The 25,473-nt window shown below is 38.7% G+C and overlaps 1 protein-coding gene across 5 annotated transcripts in view; it reads left to right on the top strand.

Annotated features, from left to right (window-relative positions):
* CNTLN (centlein) overlaps positions 1-25,473 on the top strand; it is a 299,452-nt gene that overhangs the window by 189,920 nt on the left and 84,059 nt on the right. For 2 of the 5 annotated variants that reach the window (XM_080667630.1, XM_080667632.1), the window contains exons 15-18: positions 3,013-3,545; positions 9,105-9,285; positions 13,956-14,049; positions 14,146-14,369. In XM_080667630.1, coding sequence (XP_080523756.1) covers positions 3,013-3,545; positions 9,105-9,285; positions 13,956-14,049; positions 14,146-14,369 — 1,032 coding nt within the window. Of the gene's footprint in view, positions 1-3,012; positions 3,546-4,530; positions 4,633-9,104; positions 9,286-13,955; positions 14,050-14,145; positions 14,370-25,473 lie in introns of those variants that run through there. The other 3 variants (XM_080667631.1, XR_013960576.1, XR_013960577.1) reach the window with 3 other exon arrangements.

Here is a 25,473-nt window from a genome sequence, read left to right as displayed (position 1 = left end):
AACTGTAAGAATGAATAATTGAGATAATGACAATGATGATGATGTGATAAACTATAAAATTTACTGTCTGCCAAAAATTGTGGTATATAGTCATACAATAACTAGAGGCCCAGTGCACAAATTCGTACACCAGTGGGGTCCCTTGGCCTGGCCTGTGGGATCAGGCCGAAAAGGGCTCTCCGACATCCCCCAAGGGGTCCTAGATTGCGAGAGGACACAGGCCAGGCTGAGGGACCCTACCAGTGCACGATCAGGACCAGGGAAGGACATGGGGTGGTTGGCCAGCCAGGGAGGAACCATGGGAGGGCTCCAGGGCATGTCCAGCCCGTCTCGCTCAGTCCCGATCACCAGACCCCAACAGCAAGCTAACCTACCTGTCAGAGCATCTGCCCCCTGGTGGTCAGTGCACGTCATAACGACTGGTCAAACGGTCAACTGTTTGCAGAGGTTTAAACATAGAGGTTTAAAATAGTGTGGTTCAAACTTTTTGATGTACTTCTACTCCAGGTCAAGAGTAAGCCCTATAGCCCTAACTGGTTTGGCTCAGTGGATAGAGCGTCGGCCTGCAGACTCAATGGTCCCGGGTTCAATTCCGGTCAAGGGCATGTACCTTGGTTGCGGGCAAATACCCGGTAGGGAGTGTGCAGGAGGCAGCTGATCGATGTTTCTCTCTCATTGATGTTTCTAACTCTCTGTCCCTCTCCCTTCCTCTCTGTAAAAAATCAATAAAGTATATTAAAAAAAAAAAAAAAGAGTAAGCCCTATTAAGGCATAGGTCCAGTAGTAGGTGAGTACAACATACTGTGGAAAAAAGCAATTAAAATTCACTGAGATTCTTCATATTGTATTCGGAAATATTTGTGTTCCAGGACAGGGTATCCGAACAGTGATTGACTGTTGAATTGAATGAAGTTTGTTTAACTCACAAAAATAGAGTTCACAGAAGGATTGATAAGTCAGAGATGACTTATACTCATGTTTAGGAAACAACTTCATTGTCCTAAGTAAAGTCTAGTAAACTGGAAAGTTTTTAAGAATATGCATAAGTTTTAACTTGTATATTTCTGGGATATTATTGTAAATCATTAGTTATCAATACATCAAAAATGTTTTCTCCTTTGAAGAATGTTGTTTTAACAGTAAATATCAGTCCATATAATTTTTCAATCATTTAGGTTTCTTGCTTAACTCAATTTTTTCTTGCCTCCAGTTCTTTGTTCATTTTCCATATATAGGGTGGGACAAAAGCATGGAAAATAATACAATCCTATCTAATAAAGAGGGAATATGCTAATTGACCATCACACCCTCATAAAGATGGCAGCACCCACAGCCAATTAGGAGGAAATATGCTAATTGACTGCCACACCCTCAAAGATGGTGGCGCCCACAGCCACAAGATGGCAGCACCCAGTCCCCTCAGCCCTGCTGGGGCGGCAGGTGCACGGCACAGCCGGGCCTGCCCCCAGGCGGGTCTGGCCGCTCCGTGTGCCTTCCTCCCGAGTCCCCCAGTCCCCTCAGCCCCCCAGCCACCCAGGGCCGGCCGGAGGTGCAGGCAAGCCTCGGATGTCGGCTGCCCAGCCACCCAGGGCTGGCCAGAGGTGCAGGCAAGCCTCGGATGTCGGCTGCCCAGCCACCCAGGGCCGGCCGGAGGTGCAGGCAAGCCTCGGATGTCGGCTGCCCGGCTGCCAGGGCCGCCTGAGGATCAGGTAACCAGGGCTGGCCAAGGCTTGTGCTGCCAGCAGTGGCAGCAGCAGAGGTGTGATGGGGGCGTTGCCTTCCCCTGATCGCCAGGTCGCCTCCCGCCCCGGAGGCCTCCTGGACTGTAAGAAGGGGCAGGCCGGGCTGAGGGACCTCCCCCCTTCCAGCGCATGAATTTTCATGCACTGGACCTCTAGTAATTAGTAATAATATAATAATAAACTCTGTGTTTCACATACAACTATAAACTGTATAGTTGACCCACCCCATATACCTGTAACTCTTCTTTCCCTATATGGTTTGTATAACAGTGGGAGGGGCAAAAATCCTGAATTTGAATCCCAGTTTAAACTAGGAAATATTTACCTTTATGTGGTACTTCACTTTTCAGAGCCTCCATTTTCTCTTCTGGGAAGATAACTGTTGGCTCTCTTTATCTCACATAGTGAGATAATCAGAAGAGGTCTTTTATAAATGGTAAAATTTATTTTCCAAACAATGGTGATTATTTTTCAATATTTAAATTAAAATAAACTCCTCTTTGGAACTCATTGCTTAGAATTAATTACTCTTTCTTTTTACTCAAATTTATGGCACTTAGATTCTATCCTTTATTAGGTTTATTTATGCAAGTGTCTTTCCTAATAGTTTTTGAAATTTTTTAATGTCAGGATGTTGTCATTTTTGTGTCCTTCAATGAACATTGTCTATTGAAATAAATGAAAAAATTTGATTCATATGCAACCTTTAAATAATTATACTTCAAAGTTGTCAGGCTTTTTTTGTAAAATATTTTTTTATTGTGTAAATTAAGGGCCTTATGACTATGAAAATTATATTTTCATAATTTAGCAATAAGCATCCTTCATAATAATTTCATAAATAGGCCATCAGTTTTTCATATGATTGTTAAATATTGAAGAATATGTTATTTTATTAATAAAGTTTCTCTATGTACCTGTGTTGTATAAATTGTTTTGCTCTGAAAAAGATTATATTCACAATGAGTAGATTATATTGCCAAAGTATTTAGGATCTCAGAAAACTCTTCTAAGTTTATTAGCACACTTATTTTTGTGTCACTTTGTATAGAATTGTAACTTTTTTACCATCTGTCCTTTATTCCACAGATGTATTATTACATTTTAGACTATGTTACATTTTAGAATGTACCTGAGAAATTAGGTAGTTTAGATTTATATTGTCCTTGTGCTTAATGTAATTTTATTTATTTACCTAAGATATGGTAATAAAATACAATGGATTATGGCTTTGGACTTTTAAAAGAATAAATGAAACTCTTCTGTTTAGGTCATTGAATTGGAAAATCGGCTAAAATCTTTTGAGAAAAGATCGAAAAAATTAAAAGAAGGGAATAAAAAATTAATAAAAGAAAATGATTTCCTGAAATCCCTCTTAAAACAGCAGCAAGAAGAGGCAGAGACCAGAGAAAAAGAGTTAGCACAACTACAAAAAGAGAGTAAAGATGTAGTAAAAAACAAAGCTGAACTTCAAGTAAAAAACAGTGAGCTCGAGAGAGAAGTCACTTTCCTGAGGAGAAAAATGGCAGAAACTAATGGGTTGAAAAATGAAGAGCTGATGAATTCAATGGAGAAATTGCAGTACTCAGTAGACAAAGCTAACTCTGAGATGGCCACCACAGAAGTAAGATCTGGGCAATATGATTGTAAAACAACCACTACCAAGGTTAAATTTAAAGCCGCCAAGAAAAAGTGCTCTGTGGGTCGTTACCACACTGTTCTCAATCACTCCATCAAGGTTATGAGCAATGTGTTTGAGAACCTCAGCAAGGACAAGGACTGGGAGGATGTGAGTGAAAGCAGGTAAGACTCTCATTAACTTAGCTCTGTGGTGGGGACACTGTGCATATGTAAAGCACCAGCAAATGGAGATTGAATTTAAACTACTGTCGATTTGGTATTCAGAAAAAATACTGTCAGATCCTTTGAAATATCTTGGGAGGTCTTGTTCTGAGCTTATTGACTGAAATTTGCATGCAAAATTAGCCACAACTGCATGAGTATTTGAATAGGTGCCAGGAAACCCAAAAGAAGGCAATGCTTGATTTCTTCCAGTGATGCTATTTTCATGCAGTCATGAGGCTTGAAATTGACAGTTTGGCAGGTTGATTTAATTTGCTGGCCCTTTGCATATTCACACTGACAGCTAAGGATTCCCAGGCAAGCCTACTAAGTCGGTTTAGTTATCTTGTGACATGCCAACCTGGGAGGAGAAACATTTTCCCCCTTAATTTAGTTAGATAAATTTTGAATGACCCATTTCAGCTTGTTACCAGATGTCTACAAGCTGTTTAACATCCTTTAAATTAAGAACCATCTTCACTAATTATTTCATGTATGTATTATGCAAAGTCATTGTACTAACTTTAATTGAATGATGGTTAAAATTTAGTTCTTTAAAGTTATAGCTTTGCAGATTCCTAGTCTTAAATTATACAACTCCTACTGAGTAGCAAGAGGAGAATACTAAAAATCTACAATATTTTTCCCTTATCTTTGGCTGTATATTCATATGTGCACTTGAAGCATATCAGTGACCACAAAGACAAATGGATAATAGACACCTCTTTGGAGACTTACATAGAAGTTAATGTTGTCAGAATTGTTAATAGACAAATTAAACAATTTTCCATAATTCTGATTCCAGATGAAGTGGGGTCCTCTTCCCCACTGGGTGTTGCTGGGGGTGAAGTTCTTATGATATCCAGGGAAAAAGAATTTTCTGAAACTCACTTGGGAGAACGAGTGATTTTTTTTTAAATATATATTTTATTGATTTTTTTTACAGAGAGGAAGGGAGAGGGATAGAGAGTTAGAAACATCAATGAAAGAGAAACATCGATCAGCTGCCTCTTGCACACCTCCTACTGGGGATGTGACTGCAACCAAGGTACATGCCCTTGACCAGAATCGAACCTAGAACCCTCCAGTCCGCAGGCCGATGCTCTATCCATTGAGCCAAACCGGTTAGGGCACGAGTGATTTTTAATTAATTAATTCCATGGGCTACTAAAGTCCCATTTTCCTTTCTTTGTCCAGTCATAGAAGTATACCTGGGGTTTCAGTAAAGCTAAAATCAAAGCCAGCACTCAGAGTTTCCTTTCCAGTTTAGCATCAGACTAGTTACAGTCCATTGGTCCATTATGTGTGGGGTCCATATGGCCATGGGTGAATGGAGGGAAGCAGGAACAAAAGAGCCCCATAAGCCCAAAGTCATACAAGTCCCAAGTGTGACTTACAGCAGGCACCTTTCCTAGTCATCTCAGCTTTACTGGGCATGCGTCAGTCATCCCTTTGTTGGACCCCTGTGGAATGTAAAGTTGTAGCTTCCTGATGAAATTGTCTGAATAACATGCTTATAATATCTGGCCTTCCCTTTGCTCCTTTCTTGTTATTAATAACTAGCTAATTACAATGGCATCAATTCTGTCTTGTTTTATAATGGCATATATTTCCTTTTATTTTCCTAAGTATTTTTAAAAAATCCTTAATAGTGGTATGTTTTAGATTTAGGATTGGGGGAGAAGGGGGAAACAAAAAATATAACTTTCTTTCTACCTTCTAAGTTCTTCTATCTGGGCTAACAATCAAATTAATATAGACAGATTAACAGGAGAACATATTCAAGATTTATTACTATGGTTGTACATGCTGGGCATATCATAAGATATGAGACCTAAAAGGCATTGAACAAGTGAAGCTTATGTGCCATTTTGGACAAAGAAGTGGGGCAGGGGTCTGTGATTCCAAAGGAAGTAGGTGATTAACAGGTAGGAGAAAGAACAAACATATGGTCAGCAAATTCTTGCTGGGCCATCCAGAAATAGTGGGACACAGAAGGAAACAGACTTTGCTAGATTTCTTCCTGTCTGTCACATATGTGCTAAGGTGAATATGCTAAGGTTCTCTTCCTGAAGCAGGTTTTTCTATCTGAATTCCTTTAGGCATAATGGTGGAGGATCACAGGTTCTTTCTGAGTCTTGTTTCTTAACAACCAGCTTAAAATCAATATCACAAAAATCACATTTTGGAAAGACAAAACTTTGGTCCCCTCAGGATGTCTCTAGGTAGTTTTCTTAAGCATAGACATAGAACTGAAACTTATAATGTAGTTCTCAAACTTGTGTGCATATTAGAACCACGTGGGGATCTTATACAAATTCCAAAAGCTCATGTCACACCCCAGTACAATTCATTCTTAACTTTTGGAGTGGGATACACGCTTCAGTATTTTTTAAACTCTCCAGCCGATTCCAATATGCAGAGAAGTTTTGAAACCACTCTTTTAAATGATCATTGGGTCAAGCCGCTTGTCAACAGGCAGGTTATGAAGGTAGGGAAGAAGGACCAAATCTGCATTTCTATTCTTTGTGACCTCTTCTAAGGTTTTCCCCCCTGTTCTCAAAAGCAGTTAGAGATAAAATACTATTTAGCTTAAAACCCACTAAGCACTTATTTATGTCTTCAAGGAAATTCTAGTTTCAGCTACTAATTATATCTCATCCAGTTGGTACTACCACACTCTTCATAATATTGTGGTCCACTTTACTCATGTGTGAGTATGTATGTATGAATAAGTATATGAAAGTTACATAATACACTCAATTCTAATTTTATCATATTAATGCATGTGCAGAAGTCACATTTGGGGAGATATATCACACACTGTCTCTTAAAACATAGGGTTGTCATTTAAGTTATTGAACAGTGAAACTCAATTTTATACGGTGAGGATTAGTGTTCCATTTCTTGCCTGACAGAAAATCCTTAGGAATAATTCAGCTGCAAAGAATTCTTCAACAATTAGAAATCCCGCAGTGGAGCCTAAGGACTTCAGAACATTCTATTTATTTTAGCTTTTCATAATCTGGAATATAAGAAATTTACTTGGATACTTAGAAAAATAGAACTTTATCCTTTATATATAAATATATAATTAGTACCTTATTAGTATTTATTTCCTGTAGTTGCTTAGTATTATAAGAGTATGCTGTCAAATGACAAAAATAATACAATTTACTAATGAGTCTAAAGTCCTTTATTCAGGCGACAACATCCATGGATTAATGGATTACAGAGCCTAACAAGCAGTGGAACACTATTCCTGAGGGGATTTTGATAAGAGAGAGTTTTATAGAGCATTAGAAGAGACAAGGAAGGAACAGGGAATGATTGGCTAGGAGGCTGAGTATTTCCTAATAAGGCTAGCACATCTTATTTTCTAGGGTAAGTTAAGTTAATTAAAGCTGAGTTGGAGGATTGTGATTGGAGTAGGTTAGATTTCCTTGACAGTGAAGTGTGGGATGGAAAAATTAATTTTCCTTCTACCATTCTAAATTCTTCCAGCTGGACTAGTAATCGATTGACATGAGACCAATTACCAAGAGAAAATGTCTAAATATGTTACATATGTACATACTGGGGTTCCCTATTAATATGGGTGTTGAAGTTTGGGACTTCAAAGGGGAGAAAGGTAGTTCACATGGAGATTGAAAAGCAAATGTTTGGTAAATAAATGTTTGCTGGGCCATCTTTAACAATGGGACACAGTGAGGGCTTTGATCAAACAGGCCTTGCTAGGTTCTTGCTTGTGTATCACACACTAATTCATATTAAACTACAGTTATCTATGATCATATCTTCCTTACTGGAGGAGGTTCTCTATGTAAATTCTTTTAGGCAGTAAGAGGGAAGTTCTAAGGTTTTTCCTGATTTTTTTTTTTCTTGAAAATGACCAGTTAAAATAATCAGTATTCCAAAAGGCATATTTTGGGATGAAAAACTCTGTTTTCCCTCGGAGGCATTGCCCATAAGTGTGGCTGACTTAGGTTTAGATTTCTGACATGGGCCCTGCCACTGGGGCATCCTGCATTTTGTGGGTCCCAATATACAAATTACCTTTATCAATGTCCATTCAGTAATGGGTGATAATCAGGAGTTGTTAATACCTTAAATAAGAAAAACAAGTTCAGCAAGTATATTAATCTAATTTGTGGATAATATGATATTGAAAGGGTTGGAGACTGTTTTATAAAACAGAATCAAAATCTCCAATATCTCAATAAACTAGGAAAATACAATTATACACAAGACTATAGGCATTGAACTATAAAATGCTATTTGCTCAACTATACAATGGGAAAAATAGGGGTGTTGGCAACAGTGTACATAAAAATATTTTATGAAGTTTTGTTAATATGAGTCTACAGTACAATATACATGCCAGAGAAGCTTACACAATTTTAGTCTGCACCTACCAGGAGTTTACTAAGTACTTCTCATAGTACACTTCAATTATGAAATTAATTCTGCATCAAAATAAGTTGGAGTACATTCAAGAGTGACCAGGGTGAGAAAGAATCTCAGAAGCAATCATATTGGAAAAATATGAAAAAGCTAGAGATGTCTCAAGCATCATATAACTGTTTAAATAGTTATAAGATCATCCATGTGGAAAAGGGATTGGACTTACTTCTATGTTCTGCTCAACCTCAGCACTTCTAAATCTCCCTTCCTTGCTTAATATTTTCTCTTTAACACACTCTATTAACATACTATATATTTTACTTATTTTTATTTGTTACCTGCCCCCCACCCAGCCCCCTCATCCCACTAGGATGAGAGTAGGATATTTGTCTACTTTATTCACTTACTAATGCCCAGAAAAGTACCTGGCACATAGTTGATGCTTAACAAGTATTTTATTGAATGATGAATGGCCCTAAGAGATGAAACTGGGATAAATGGGGGAAAGCCTCAGGGATTCACATTTTGTTCTAGAGCAGTGGTCGGCAAACTCATTAGTCAACTGAGCCAAATATCAACAGTACAACGATTGAAATTTCTTTTGAGAGCCAAGTTTTTTATACTTAAACTTCTTCTAACGCCACTTCTTCAGAATAGACTCGCCCAGGCCGTGGTATTTTGTGGAAGAGCCACACTCAAGGGGCCAAAGAGCCGCATGTGGCTCGCAAGCCGCAGTTTGCCGACCACTGTTCTAGAGTAAGGGGAAACATTGTTAGCAATGTTAAAGCTTTCTGCTCTGGCTCAGAAAGCAGTGAGTACTCCAATCCTGGAAGTGATCAAACTGCTGCTGCCTGAGAAACACTTAGTAGAAATACTATAGAAGTGATGCTAGTTTGTATTTGATCCTAGATAATCTAATTTCTTGATGAGATTTTATAATTTTCTAAAATATATTTAGACTAATTTTCTTTCTTACCACTGAAAACCAGTAAGTGCTCAAATTAAACTTCGAGTTTAAATGCAGTTTGTGCTATAATATTATTTGGTCTTGAACTTAAAAGAGGTACATTTAACAACTCTTCTTGGATTTTATGTTCCCCTTGTATTCCCCAAAAGCAGTGATTCTGAAACACAGACCTCTCAAAATTTGGGAACAATTATTGTAGAAACATCCCAGAAAATAAGTCCTATAGAAGATGGAAGAGACCAGAAAGAAAGTGATCAAATAGAAGACAGCCACATGCAAGGAAAAAGAATAGTACAAACGTATTCAAAAACAGATGGCAAGACCCCAAAGGTATATACACATTTTTCTTAATTACAAGCTATATTTTTAATTTTATTTTATGCTTCATTATTTAAATCAAAGTTTGTTGCCAGTGATTTAACGTGAATCCTTAAAAATTAACTTATCGTGGAAATATGCAGTGCAGATACACACTTCTTAATATTTTAACTCCAATTTGTTATTTTTTGTGTAGATAAAATGGAAATAGGTAGTATCCTTCTAAATATAAATCTTAAGGTATTTATATCTCAGCCCAAAATTAAAAGTGATAATAAGCTTATTATTATTTTCAGGTATATGAAATATACCACATGTGGAAAATTATGTATTTTATTAGCCTTTGTGATGATAAAGTTACTTAGTTTAACTAAATATATAAATTTCTAGGATTTATTTAATTTCCCAACGTGTTTTAAAACTTAAAATATTAATCTTCCAAAAAATTATTTCAAACAACTTATTAGTTCTTACTATGGATACATCATGTCACCAAAAGGTTTATGTGTTCAGCATAAATCAGTGAAAAACAGGAAAAATAATTTTGCTATAAAAAAAATCATCTTTTAACCTATAGGGTTCTTTTAAAATCAAATCCAAAAGTGTTTGTTTTTTGAGGTCTCATAAGAACTTTGGAAGAAAAAGTTCAAGGATGACCAAAGTTTCTTTTAGTTACCACCAGAATAAAGTTCAGATGAAGCATTATATGCTAAGTGTCTGCTGATTCATTGATTGATTGGTAAATAGATAAATTTTATAGAAATCTCCATAAAATCTACTTTGCCACAAATTATTTGGGTGGGAATTTTGTTTAGTTGCAGTCAGTATGTATAGCACAATGTGTTTGTAAATAAAAGTAACTCATAATCCATTCATATAATAATAATATAGTATGAACTACTTTGAATAAATTTATATACATTGTTTGTAGTCAGAAAACAAATGTTGACCAAATTGTAGCAATTGTGTTCTGAAAATATTAGAACTTCTCTATAACCCCAAAGATAAGCATTATTTTAACTTTCATTTAATCCCCAACTCCTTTATTTTATCATTAAAATTATGGTTAATTTCATCTGTTTTTTGAATTTTATACATATACTAGTAGCCCATCATGTGATATCGCATGCAATAGGCTGCCTGCCACTTCGATGGGAGCTGGCGGGAACCGCAGCGCACTACTGAGAGCCGTGCCGCTTCCATGGGAGGTGGGCCTGCCATCTCCTCTCTGGGCCTGTGCTCGGCCACAGAGGCTGTGGGCCAGCCCCCCACCCCCCAGGGGCTCTCTGCGGACGGGGTGTTGCTACAGCTACGAAGCAAGCGTCCGCCCCAGCCGCTCCACGCCCGCTGCCCAGAGGCCCTCCATCGCCGCAGCGATGAAGCAAGCATTCTGCCAGGCCGCTCATGCTGCCCGCTCTTAGCGGCAGCCCTCCCAGGACTGGGGGACTCCAGCGAGGCTGAGGGGATTGGGCGCCGCCATCTTGTGGCTATGGGCGCTGCCATCTTTGTGACAGAGTGATGGTTAATTTGCATATTACCCTTTTATTAGATAGGATGAATGTACGTATATGTATGTGTATATATATATGTATGTATGTATGTGTATGTATATATATGTCTGTACATATATATAAAGATGTTCAACATTATTAACAATTAGGGAAATGCAGATTAAGACCCTGATGAATCCTTGCTGTGTGGCTCAGTTGGTTGGAGCATTGTCCCATATACCAAAAAGTTGTGGGTTTGATTCCAAGTCAGGTCATATACCTAGGTTACAGGTTGGCTCTCAGGACATGGCTGGTACTGGAGGAAACCAGTCTTGATGTTTCCCTCTCATCTCTCTCTCTCTCTCTCTCTCTTTCTCTCTCTCTCTCTTTCTAAAACCAATAAAACAAGTACCCATCAGTACATGAGTGATAAAATAGCTGTAGTGTGGGAACCCCTTTCACGTCCCGCGTGGTTCAGGGTTCCTGTTCAGGGTTCGGGTTCTGGAGAAGGCCGCACACAAATGAAAAGAGACTTGGAAAAGTATTAATTTGGAAATATTGGGGGCCAGGCGGGAGCCCAACTCTAGTGGAAGGACTACCCCTTGCTCTGGCCTTGCAATCCCTTTTATTGAGACTATGGGATATGCCCATAACCTTTAGGCAGGAAATTCCAATAACTGAAATTTACATAGGAGAAACAGAGTTGGAGGCTGCTTCAGCTAACAATGTTTCAACTAAACAGTGAGTGATTAAAACAATTAAGGTTGTTGAACAGCCTTCCCAGTTTCCTGGCCACATCTTTCTATTAGTGGTAGAATGATTGGTTTCCGGCACTGTAGTGCATTTACACCATAGAATACTATGCAGCAGTAAAAAAGAAGGATCTCTTACCCTTTGAGACAGTGTGGAGGGACCTAGAGAATATTATGCTAAGTGGGTGTGGGCTGGAAGGGATCAATGGGAAAAAAAGGGACGACATCTGTAATACTTTCAACAATAAAGATTTTAAAAAATATAATCAATAAAGCATGTTCTCAGGTGAGGATACACATCTACTAGAATAGCTAAAATAAAAAATAGTGAATATACCAAATACTGGCAAGGATGTAGTGAAACTGGATCTCTCATACGTTTCTGTGTGAATATAAAGTGGTACAGCATTCTGAGAAATAGTGGGCAGTTTCTTCAAAAAAGTAATCATACACTTATACAAACCAGCCATCTCATACTTGGACACTTATTCCACAAAAATGAAAGTTTATGTTTACCAAAACAAACTATACATGAATGATCATAACAGTTTTATTTGTAAAAGCCCAAAACTGACAACAACTAAAACTATCTTCATTAGCTGAATTGTTAAACTGTGATACATCCATACCGTGGAACACTGCTCAGCACTAAAAACTACAAATTGTTGACACAATGTCTTAGCTTTGTTGCCTCAAATTTATCAGTTTGAGTTTGGACCTCGGCTTTTTTTTCCCTGTCTGTGTTGCTATTTAAATAGAATTTCAAGGTCACAAGGGACTATCAATTGTTTTTATTTTGTTGTTTCTTGATTCCTGCTTTACTTCATTTTTAGCCTTAGAATTTCCCTTATTATTTACCATATTACAAAGATACTTTAACTGTGTTTGTTTCAAAGTATGAAATTTTTTCTGAAGTCCTTTTTTATTTTATTTCTAGTTAATTTGATGCTAAGTCTAGTGACTAATATTTAAATTTGGTAATAATGTTTTGGATCTTTTTACAGTGCTCAGTAGTAGCAGTTAAATATTAATTGAATCTTAGTAAAGCAGTGAAACTTTTAAAAATACATCTTATATACTGTTTATGAGGACAAGTTCAAATAAGACATTTCAAAAATATTTTGAGAGATGACATATAGTTTAAAGGAAAATAATTACTTCAAAAGAAAGTAACCCTTAGATAGGGGTTTCTGGTATTTGTGTTAACAAATCAGTTTTATTACTTTAGAACCATGCCTTGTATCCTATATAATAAAAGCTTAATATGCTAAGTGTCCGGTCAGCCATTCAACCAATCAAAGCATAATATGCTAATGATATGCTAAGGCTGCTCGCTATAACATGCACTGACCACCAGGGGGCAGACGCTCAGACCAATAGGTTAGCTTGCTGCTGGGGTCTGGCCAATCGAGACTGAGCCAGACAGGCCGGACATGCCCTGGAGCCCTCATGTGATCCCTTCCCAGCTGGCCAATGTCCTGCGTCCCTTCCCGGCCCTGATCAAGCACTGGTGGGGTCCCTCAGCCTGGCCTGTGCCCTCTTGCAATCCAGGACCCATCGGGGGATGTCAGAGAGCCAGTTTGGCCCAATCCTGCAGGCCAGGTTGAGGTACCCCACTGGTGCACCAATTCGTGCACCGGGCCTCTAGTATAATATAATACAATTTATGTATCCATCAACATAAAATATAGGGCTCATTGTCAAAGTAACATTGGGCCAAATTTACTTTTTCTTTTAATTTTTACTATATTTATTTGTTCCTGAGTTGGGATCTTTGAAAAAAATTTTTTTAAGTAGTTTAGATTAGTTTAGATTAATATTGTTCCTTTTCCCCAGCTAATAAAGTCTTAAACAATACCACATATTTTATTATTAGGATTTATAATATTTGAAATAGTCTATTTAAAATTTTGCTTTGGGGAAGCTTTTTTAAACGGATGAAATATTTTGGAACAAAAGTCAACATAGTTTTATTTTATATATAACTTTAGTGTATTGAAATGTCATGAGGAAAACATGCAGCTTCAAGAAAACTTGCTTTATGATCATCAACATTATTTTAGCATCCTTTGCCAGAAGGGGTTCATCAGTCAGAAAACAGTATTTGAGAAAAGGAACCTAGATTCCCAGAGAATAAGTTATTAAATATTTTATTTTTGTTGCTTTTACTGTATTTCCCCCTAGCTTTATAAATGGTCCCTAGGTTAAATTATTAGTACTACTTTGTGGTTCACTTTTGTATTTGTATCTTCTGCCCTCTAGGTCAGTTTTAGTGTACACATTATGTTCATTTATGAGTTCTGGTATCAATTATAGAATTTTATTGTGTAGGCTTTTAACTGCATAAACAAATATATTTTCAAGTAAATAAATATTATTTATCATGTTAGCTCACTTGACGTTTTTGAGTAACTAATTTTTATGAAACCTTCCAATTTAGGATTATTTTCATTACAAGAATGCCAAAAAGCCAACTTTTCAAAAGAAGAATGGTAATATTCAAAAGAGTTCACATACAACAGGTCCTAATAGAGGTAAGAATGCATATGTAATTAATAGTGTCTGTGATTTAATGTGATTTAAAAAATATTATGAACAGCATTATTTATATAACAGTTATTTTTTCTCAGTTAACAGAGAAAAATTAAAAAATATATCTGCCCAGAAATCAAGTAGCAATGTTATTTTATTACGAGAAAGAATTATATCCTTGCAGCAACAAAACAGTGTACTTCAGAATGCCAAAAAAACAGCAGAATTGTCTATTAAAGAATATAAAGAAGTCAATGAAAAGCTCCTTCATCAGCAGCAAGTATCTGATCAACGATTTCAGACAAGCAGACAGACAATAAAGGTAAAAGGAAATAAATTATAATACACTATATTATAAAAGTATATATTTTCTTTTACATCTTTTGTTTGGTTCATATTTGTGTTAGACATATCTATGAGTTAAAAAAAAATTTTCCAGGCACTACTAACTAATATAATTAGTTTAATACCTAGATTTCTTTTATAAGTTCAATTAAGGAACAACCTTTATCAGGAAGACAACTCCAAATAAAAAAGACAAATATTTTACTAGCATTCCTTTTTCACATCTATCATTTATATATATATTTTTGCATTATACCTTAGATTTTAAATGCAGGCTACATAAATGCATATAGCTTGCCCATTTGCCCATGTCTAAAAGTTTGAATTTATCATTATAAATTATATTGTTAATTGGCAATTGCCTCAGTTCCTATTTTCAAACACTAGTTTAAAATGTGAAGGTTTTAATATAAATATCTATATTAATATGTTCTTATAACTTATTTGTGATTCTTTTATTCAGGTGAATTGAGTTTTCTGTAACAATTTTTAGATATATTATACATTATTGCTGGTTATCATAATTTAATCTTAGAGCAAATGAAAAAGAAAAGTTTCTTAAGTCTCCATTCCTAAAGGTATTTGTTTGTATAAGGAATGAATTTTGGAAATTTGTTGTTTTAGACAGAAGAATTCTTTCACACAAATTAGAAAATAATTTTTAAATCACAATCACAAGATGTTTAAATTATACTTAGATTCTCTACTTTTAATATCTAATGCATTAATTCAAGCAATACTCAGAAATGTTTTTTATTATAAAGGACTTAATATTTATACTTGTTATACCAATAATAGGTGTTTTGGCTTTATTTCAAAGTAGCCTTATACCCTAACTTGATCTATGTTCCATATATATATGGTTCAATTAGTTAATAATGACATTCAACTCATCCATATCCTTGCTGATTTTCTGTCATCTATTATTGAAAGTGAAGTATTGAAATCATCCATTATTTCTTGTAATAACTTTAGTGAGACATAATTTACATACCATGTAATTCTCTCAGTTAATTCAGCGGTTATTACAATATTGAAAAATTTGTGTGACAATCACCAAAATCAATTTTGAACATTTATATAACTTCATATATAGACCCTGTACCCATTAGCTATCATTCTTCTATTCCACCATCTCTCCTAGCTCTGAGCAACCACTAATCTATATTCTGTCTTTGTGGTTTTACCTATTCTAGACATTTCATATACATGGAGTCATGCAGTACATGAGTTTTTTGTCTGGCTTCATTCATTTAGCATTATATTTTCTAAGTTTTTCGTGTTGTAGAATGTAGGAATTTGAAAATTTACTCCTCCATAAAAGCAATAAAAACAGGCAAAAATAGTCAGAATCAATATTTTCATAACATTCGGTACAGAATCTAATCTTCTAAGTGTTAATGTAATAGTTAAGGCAATTAATTGATGACTCGAAGTTACAAATGTTTAAGACATGGATTTCTTTTTTTTTTTTTTAATATATTTTATTTATTTTTTTACAGAAAGGAAGGGAGAGGGATAGAGAGTCAGAAACATCAGTGGGAGAGAAACGTCGATCAGCTGCCTCCTGCACACCTCCTATTGGGGATGTGCCCGCAACCAAGGTACATGCCCTTGACCGGAATCGAACCTGGGACCTTTCAGTCCGCAGGCAGACACTCTATCCACTGAGCCAAACTGGTTAGGGCAAGACATGGATTTCTAATAAAATGATTGAAAATCAGATAAAAGTATTTTACATGAAAGCGATAAAGCATTTTATTGAGACTTTGTGCATATTGAGGAACACTTACATTCCTCTCTGAAACTCTGGAAATTATCCCAGGTCTTGCAACAATCTGGGGAGAGTTTATTAAAAACAAACAAATTAAAAAAATCAACTGAATCTAAATAAGAACAGGAAACTTTGTGGCATTTTAATGTGGCTTAGTTCCATCCCCACTCTCCCAGCTCCGCAGCAGCCTGGGAAATATGATGGTCTATACAGCCTGGCAACTTCCAAAAGAAGCCAAATGGAGCTGGAGCACCTTCAAAGCTCTATCCCCAAATAATTGTCATTATTTGACCTGTCTGATGGTTCCTCGATAGACCCCTGTTAAAAGATGCCTGGGATTGCTTTCAGTGTGAACTTTTTCCTGGGGGAGAAGAGGGAGCAGTGGGGAGGACATGGTGTTATCAAAAACAATTACAGGCAAATGTTTAAACTTGAGTTGGCCTGAGGTGACGGATTCTAGTTTAGGTCAAGCAATATATCAACTAAATAGCTTAAAAGGAAAAGCTGGGGAATGAGATATTCATAAGAGTTTTGAAAGATCTGACACATTCCTTGGAATCTGGAGGACACATGCTCTTTAGTTAAGGAATGGGTAAATAAATTCTGATATATGCATACAAGGGAATATTTTGAAAACACAAGAGAATACTGAAGTATTGATATATGTTACAACATGGATGAACATTGAAAACATTAAATCCAGTGAAAGAAGCAAGTCACAGAAGAGTACATATTATGTGATTCTATTTATGTGAAATATCCAGAATTGGCAAATCTATAGACACAGAAAGTAGATTACTAAATGCTATGGACCAGGAGGGATAGAGGAATATGGGAGTTATTGCTAAAGTGTACATGTTTCTTTTAAAGTGATAAAAAGATTCTGAAATTGAGTATGGTCATAGTTGAATATATTTATTAATATACTAAAAACATTGATTTGTACACTTTAAATGAGTGAATTTATATCTCAGTAAAACATTTTTTAAATATTGGTTTTAAGTAGGAAAATAAAAGACAAATAGTAGTACTATCTGAATGAATTTTGCTGATAATTCATCAGTAACAGAATAATATAATAAAAATTATTATTCAAATTAATAAAGCCTACTGCTGAGATAAAAATTTATTAGGTAATGTTATGGTGAATTGTAAGAGCTATGTAACATTTTTAGGTATGTAAAGAACATACGATTACATGAAACATTTCAATTATTATTAAACTTAACAAAGTAAATATGTTTAAGGTTAATTGTCTTAAAGTTAGTTTCTAATTAAATTAGAATATTAAATTCTCTATTGCAAAAATGAATAGGGAATATATTAAAGCTAACAATATTGACTACCTTTTCCAGTTTGAATGCTCAGTTCTTTGACTTAAGAGACTTACTCATATATCATCTGAAACATGTGGAAAATGAGTCCAGATCTTAAAGAATAGCAAGATGTAAATGCCAATCTTTTTTGTTCCAGTAATACTACTTAAGTGTATTATGACCATGGAAACTCCTTTATAGTCACATTTGTGTCATCATACAGATGTAAACAGCTTTGACTCACAGAGGCAAACTACCAGAATCCATATTAAAAAAGAAAATGAAGCTTGCCCATAAGTGCACCTTTTAGAATTTCTTTTGAATGTTTTATTTTAGGTAGTAAGTAATTATGTATATCAACTGATAGATAACAAATATAAATATTTGTGAAATTTCACATACTGTAAGAATTATTCTCTAAAAAGCTCTCTCCTGAAATACTGTGTTTAGAGAAAGCAGAATAATCCTTATGATTCATTTATATGAGCTGTGTTATTTTCTGTTTGTTTAAATAACAAAATGGATTTCAAGAGGTGTATTATCATTATAGATTGAATTATCCCCACCCCAACCATATATTGAAGTCTTAGTCCCCAATGTTATAGCATTTGGAGAGGGGTTTTGAGGGAGGTGATTAGTTTAGGTGAGGTTATAAGGAAGGGGGTCCTCATGATGGGCTTTGTGCCCTTATAAGATGAGAAGAGACACCAGAGCTCTTTCTCTCTTTTCACCATGGGGGGACAGAGTAAGAAAATAACAGTCTGCAAGCCAGAAAGAGAACTCTCATCAGAATTGGACCATGTTGGCATTGTGATCTCATAGTTCCTGCCTCCAGAATTGTAAGAAATTATTGTCTGTTGTATAAAGCACCCAGTCTATGTTTTTATTTTATTACTAGAGGCCCAGCACATAAAATCCATGCATGGGTATGGTCCCTAGGCCTAGCCTGCAATCAGTGCCATCTTCCCTGGCTGCCAGCAGCTGGCCCCACCCCCTGCCACCACCCACCCGGGTTCCCAGTTTGCCATCAGGTGATTGGAGCCTGATGGCCGGGGGGAGGGACCGAGAGGTTGGCCATTCTGCCCACTCGCCGGCCTCACCCCCGCCGTGGGTCGCCCTCTGTTTGTGGGACAACCGGCGGGGTGGGGGCCTTGGCCTGGCACCGCCCGCATCCCCCACCACCCACCCTTGGGTCCCCATTTGCCATCAGGCGATCAGAGCCTGCCAGCCAGGGGGAGGGACCGAGAGGTCAGCCATTCCGCCTGCTCACCAGTCCCGCCCCCCTCTGCTACCCACCCTGGTACCCCATTTGCTATCAGGATATTGGAGCCTGACGGCCTGGGAAAGGGACTGAGAGGTGGTCAGTGCACCTCATAGTGACTGGTTGAGCGGTCATTCTGGTCATTCTGCTGCTGTGGTCACTGGGCTTTTATTATTAGGACTAGAGGCCCGGTGCACAGAATTCATGCACAGGATGGGGGTCCCTCAGCCTGGCCTGCACCCTGTCCAATCTGCGATCCTGCAGGGATTGGGTATAAACTGGCAGTCGGACATCCCTCTCACAATCTGGGACCACTGGCTCCTAACCGCTCACCTGCCTGCCTGCCTGATCACCCCTAACCACTCTGCCTGCCTGCCTGATCACCCCTAACCACTCCGCCTGTCTGCCTGATCACCTAACCACTCTGCCTGCCTGCCTGATCGCCCCTAACCACTCTGCCTGCCTGCCTGATTGCCCCTAACTGCCTCTGCCTGCCAACCTGATCGCCCCTAACTGCTCTCCCCTGCCAGCCTGATTGCCCCTAACTGCTCTCCCCTGCTTGCCTGATCGCCCCTAACTGCCTCTGCCTTGGCCCCCGCCACCATGGCTTTGTCCGGAAGACATCTGGTCTAATTAGCATATTACTCCTTTATTAGTATAGATTATAGCAACCTGAATAGATTAAGACTGATTTTAGTACTGGGAGTTGGGTGGCATTTTAACATACCTAAAATTTGGAAGCAACTTTGGATAATGGGTAGATTCTGGAAGAGTTTTGAATTGCATACTGGAGATTTGGACATTAAGGGCATTCTAGAGAGGTATCAGATAGAAATGAGGAACATGTTATTAAAAGAACAGAAGAAAGGGAATTCTTTTCTTGCCCGGACCGTGTTTTAGTGTTTTTCAGAAGGTAGAACTTGTAAGCAATGAATTTGTATATTTTTATTAAGATCATAATTTTTTGGAGCTGCTCTAGGTTTACAGCAAAATTGATAGGAAGCTACCAGGGTTTCCCATATATCTCCAGCCCCTATACATGCATAAATTCTTCCATTATGAATATCCCTCCCAGAAAGGTACATCCTAATATATAAAAACCCTGATTCCATCACATCTGCAACGACCTGAGACTCGACCTAATGCCCAGGCTGTGTGCACAGCATGCTCTGGTGGGTGGGGACTTGTGGCAGCAGAGACGGGGACGGGGAAGGCGGAGCTGGCACTCACACTCACAACCGCACACACACACAGACACAAACAGTGCCCACCAGCTCACAGCCTTTTCTCCCTTTCTTTCCCTCCTGCCCAGCTCGCTCTCGGAGCCTCTCTCAGAATAAGGAAACAAAACAGACTGGGACTGAAAAGGCCTGGATGGAAGGGAGGGTGGGAAGTGGGTGGAGCAGCCTCCACTGGCCCTGCCCCCTCCCAGCCGGGAAAGAGGAAGTGGGATACAGGGAAGCCTGGAGGACTGCTGAGAAAAACAAAGAGAGACAGAGACTGGGCAAGATCAGGCAGGCAGGGGAGGGCAGTTGGGGGCAACCAGGCCAGCAGGGCAGGGCAGTTGGGGGCGAGATCAGGGGCAGGGGAGGGCAGTTAGGGGTGATCAGGCAGGCAGAGGCAGTTGGGGGCGAGATCAGGCCAGAAGGGGAGAGCAGTTGGGGGTGAGATTAGGCTGGCAGGGGAGGGCAGTTAGGGGTGATCAGGCAGGCAGGCAGAGGGGTTAGTGGCAATCAGGCAGGAAGGCAGAGGCAGTTAGGGGTGATCAGGCAGGCAGGCAGGTGAGCGGTTAGGAGCCAGCGGTCCCAGATTGCGAGAGGGATGTTACCGTTTGGAGAGGGTGGGCTGAGGGAACCCCCTACCCCCGTGCACGAATTTCATGCACCGGGACACTAGTTTATTATAATTGACAAATCTACATTAATACATCATCACACAAAGTCCGTAGTTTACCTTAAGGCTCACTCTTGGTGCTGTATATTCTTTGGGTTTGGACAAATGTATAATGACGTATTGATTTCACTTGCCCTAAAAATCCTCTTCTGTGCTTATTTATCCCCCTATCCAGACCTGGCAACTGTATCCATAGTTTTGCCTTTTCAAGAATGTTATATACAGGCATACCTTACAAATATTGGGGTTGGGTTCCAGACCACCATGATAAAACAAATAATACAATAAAGCAAATCATAATTTTCTTGCTGGTGAAGGGTCTTCCTTCAATTCGTAAAAAATTCAACATCTGTGAAGCACAATAAAGCAAAGTGCAATAAAATGAGATACTGCTATAGTTGGAATCATACAGTATGAATGCTTTTCAGATTGGCTTCCTTCTCTTAGTAATAAGCACTTAAGGTTCCTCCATGTCTTTTCATAGCTCAAGAGTTCATTTCTTTAAAAAAATTTTTTTTATTGATTTCAGAGAGAGGAAGGGAGAGATAAAAACATCAATAATGAGAGAGAATAATTGATCAGCTGCCTCCTGCATACCCCTTACTGGGGATCGAGACTCCAGCCTAGGCATGTGCCATGACCAGGAATCAAACTGTGACCTCCCGGTTCATGGGTCGACGCTTGACTACTGAGCCACACCAGCTGGACAGTAGTTCATTTCTTTTAATGCTGAATAATAGTCCATTGTTTTGATATTCATGGTTTATTTATTCTCCTAGTGAAGGAGATCTTGATTGCTTCCATGCTTTGGAAATTAAGAATAAAGCTGCTATAAACATCTATCTGCAGGTTTTTGTGTGCACATAGGTTTTCAGTGCTTTTGGGTAAATACTAAGGAATGTAATTGCTGGATCATATTGTAAGATCTGTTTAGTTTTGTAAGAAACCACCAACTGTCTTCCAAAGTCTGTACCATTTTGAATTCTCACCTGCGATGAGTGAGAATCCTATTGCTGATTCTCACCAGCACTTGGTGTGGTCAGTATTCTGGATTTTTGCATTCTGATAGGTGTGTAGTGATACCCTATTGTTGTATTACTTTACTTTACTGATGACATATGATATAGCACATCATTTTTATGCTTATTTGTCATCTGTTTATCTTCTTTGGTAAGGTATTTGCTTGGGCCTCTCACCCATTTTTTAATTGGATTGCTTGTTTTCTTACTGCTGAGTTTTAAGTGTTCTTTGTATATTTTGGATAATATTCCTTTATCAGATGTGTCTTTTGCAAATATTTCCTCCCAGTCTATGGCAGAATGAGTTTTCTCTTTCTCTCATTATTGTCTTTTGCAGAGCATAGTACATTCTCAATAAAAGGATGGAGTTTTTACCAAGTCACTTATATTATAATGCATATATTTTTATCAAGAATTTAAAAATTTGTTTTCTACTTCAAGAACCTTCTTTTCTTTACATCATTCTAAATCCAGCTCATCACTCAAAGCCTGGTTCATGTATCATTTCCTATATGCAACATTTCCCAGAGCCTTTTCTTTTTTTAAGTTTAGCATAAAATAAAGGAAGAATCTGTTGTAATGTAATAAGTCTGATGTAGTAATTTGACATGTAAATGAAGTATACTATAGGCTTTTGTGATTAGGAACTGGGGAATGAATCTGAAAGTTAGAAGTGGTAGAGACAGATATACATTGATCAAGAATGAATATCCATTAAGGAAGTGAAAGCATTGATGATATTGAAGGAGCTGACTAAAAAGTGGACAAACCAGCTAATAGATTAATAGTGTCATGAAAGTGCTGGAAGGTATGATTTTGATATGAAAGTTAGTAATGTAGTGGTATGGTGCTTTCAGTGAGAATGGGGTGTACCATCTCCTGTTTGTGGCAAATCCTACGAGGCCTATATAACTTATGTTACGTTACCTTTCTAGTTACTATAGGTATTTCATTTTCTGAATCCTGATTTGCACAATGGCCCTATATGTTTTCTAAAAGAAGAGGATACTCATTTTATCCCCCCAAGGCTATTTCTCCCTCTCTACCTAACTGTCATTGTTTTGTGTAACAAAAAGAGGCATGACAGTATTTCCAAAAGTTAGAGAAGGGATGCTTTACAAAATATGGCCTAGAGAACTCTTTCGAGAGTTTTATTTTACCCCAATAGCTTGTATAGTATACATTTCTTGTAGGGTATTCAGTTTATATATATCAGATTCTCCAGGGCCATGGCTTTTGCCAAATGAAGCACTTTTGATTTTGAGGCTGATGAAACACAGTGCTATTATTGATCTGTGCATGGCATAGCCTGTCGCTCTCCTAGCAGAGTGTAGCAACATTTATCCAGGAATTTGTGAAATGTCACTCGGATCATGTTCGCAAGGTAAACTGTGCAAAAACCAGGATCTGAGCTGAGAATCCAGGTGGAATTGGACTTGACTATCTTACTCCTACATCTTATCTTCTAGACGAACCAAGTGATATTTATTAACAGAATATCTGTGTCCTATATTAGTTTTTGTAAGGAACTATTATCATTTATAATACTCTGTGCTATAAAATCATACTTATACTCTATTTTCAGATGCGCTTGCAATCTTATCACAGAGAGTATTAAGAAAATGTAACCTGAAAGACTGTTTATAATGAACAGTGTTATAATATAATGCACAGTAGCGTTTTTCTATATTCCTATGTAATGTATTCTTAGTAGTGTTTTCATTCTTTGCATCAATATACTTTCAGGTAAGTATGTCTCATTAAAAAGCAACACGCCTACAAATGACAAATTTTTCTCACTGTGGGATTATTATATTTAAACTAGAGACCTGGTGCATGAAATTCATGCACGGGGGATGGGTGTCCTTCAGCCCAGCCTGCACCCTCTCCAATCTGGGACCCCTCGAGGGATGTCCGAATGATCGGGCCTATACGGGCAGTCGGACATCCCTCTCACAATCCAGGACTGCTGGCTCCCAACTGCTCGCCTGCTTGCCTTCCTGATTGCCCCTAACCGCTTCTGCCTGCCAGCCTGATCACCCCCTAAACACTCCCCTGCCATCCTGATTGATGCCTAACTGCTCCCCTGCCAGCCTGATTGATGCCTAACTGCCCTCCCCTGCAGGCCTGGTCACCCCTAACTGCCCTCCCCTGCAGGCCTGGTACCCCCCAATTGCTCTCCCCTGCAGGCCTGGTCCCCCCTAACTGCCCTTCCCTGGAGACCCAGTCACCCCCAACTTCCCTCCTCTGCTGGCCGGGTCACCCCTAATTGCCCTCCCCAGCAAGCTTGATCTCCCCCAAATGCCCTCTCTTGCAGGCCTGATCCCTCCCACCTGCCCTCCCCTGCTGGCCTGATCGCCCACAACTGCCCTCCCTTGCAGACCTGGTTCCTCCAAACTGCCCTCTCCTGCTGGCCATCTTGTGGTGGCCATCTTGTGTCCACATAGGGTGGCAGGATCTTTGACCATATGGGGGCAGCCATCTTGTGTGTTGGAGTGATGGTCAATCTGCATATTACTCTTTTATTAGATAGGATAGAGGCCTGGTGCATGGGTGGGGGCCAGCTGGTTTGCCCTGAAGGGTGTCCCGGATCAGGGTAGGGTTCCCTTGAGGTGTGGGGCGGCCTGGGCAAGGGGCCTGTGGTGGTTTGCAGGCCGGCCATGCCCCCCGGTGACCCAAGCAGAGGCCCTGGGATCTGGGATTTATTTATCTTCTACAATTGAAACTTTGTAGCCTGGAGCGGAGCCAAGCCTTCTGCTCGCTCCATGGTGGCAGCCATTTCTGTTGGGATTTATGTATCTTCTATAATTGAAACTTTGTAGCCTTAAGTGGAGGCCAAAGCAGGCCAGGGCTGCAGAAGCTTGGCTTCCTCCATCGCCGGGGGCAACCCTAGCCTCCTACTCTTTCCAGCTCCGTGGCTACCGCCATTTCTGTTGGGCTTTATGTATCTTCTATAATTGAAAATTTGTAGCATTGCGTGGAGGCCTGGGCTGGCAAGGGCAGGTAGAAAGCATTGCTTCCTCCATTGCCAGGGAACCCCAAGCCTCCCTCCTGCTCTCTGTGGCTGCAGCCATCTTGGTTGGGTTTATTTGCATATTTCCTCCTGATTGGCTGATGGGCGTGGCTGGTGGGCATGGCTTGTGGGTGTAGTGGAGGTATGGTCAATTTGCATATTACTCTTTTATTAGATTAGATAGGATATGCATATATTGTAGAGTTTGGTTTGCACATCGATAGATATATGTGTTTATGTTTGCTACAATTCAATTTAATGCATCTGACATATGTAAAGCACTATGTAATAATGGGATATGTAACCACAAATTAAACATGGTCCTTGTCCTATAAAAGGTACTAAGGGGAGTTGGACATGAGTATCATAATATAAATAAATCGTGATATATTTAGCATGGAGTGTGTGAGTGTGTGTGTGTGTGTGTGTGTGTGTGTGTGTGTGTGCGTGTGCGCGCACGCATGCATCTATGTGTATAAAATATGTGTATATATAGTAGATGGAATATACAGTCATTTATTGCTGTCATTATTTAATAAAAATATCATTTGGCTTTACTAGTACACTTAAAATTTGGTTGATTTTGAAAGTTGCGTGTGTGTAACAAAGCCATTAGAAGATGGAAAGCTTTAAAAGGCAGCAAGTTGAGATGCAGTTTGTTGAGAATAGTCATTAATCTGGTAGAGTTGTGGTTCTCAACCCTAACTGCATGCTACCTCACTTGGGTAGCTTTTAAAAAAATTTATGCAAGGCCCTACCCTAGACCAAGTAAGTCAACATCTGGGGGTGGCCTCTGAACTTTGCT

This window comes from Plecotus auritus, assembly GCF_963455305.1.
Source record: "Plecotus auritus genome assembly, chromosome: 5".
Taxonomy (NCBI): domain Eukaryota; kingdom Metazoa; phylum Chordata; class Mammalia; order Chiroptera; family Vespertilionidae; genus Plecotus; species Plecotus auritus.
The sequence above is the reverse complement of the archived record's forward strand: the minus strand, read 5'-3'. Positions and strand labels throughout refer to the sequence as shown.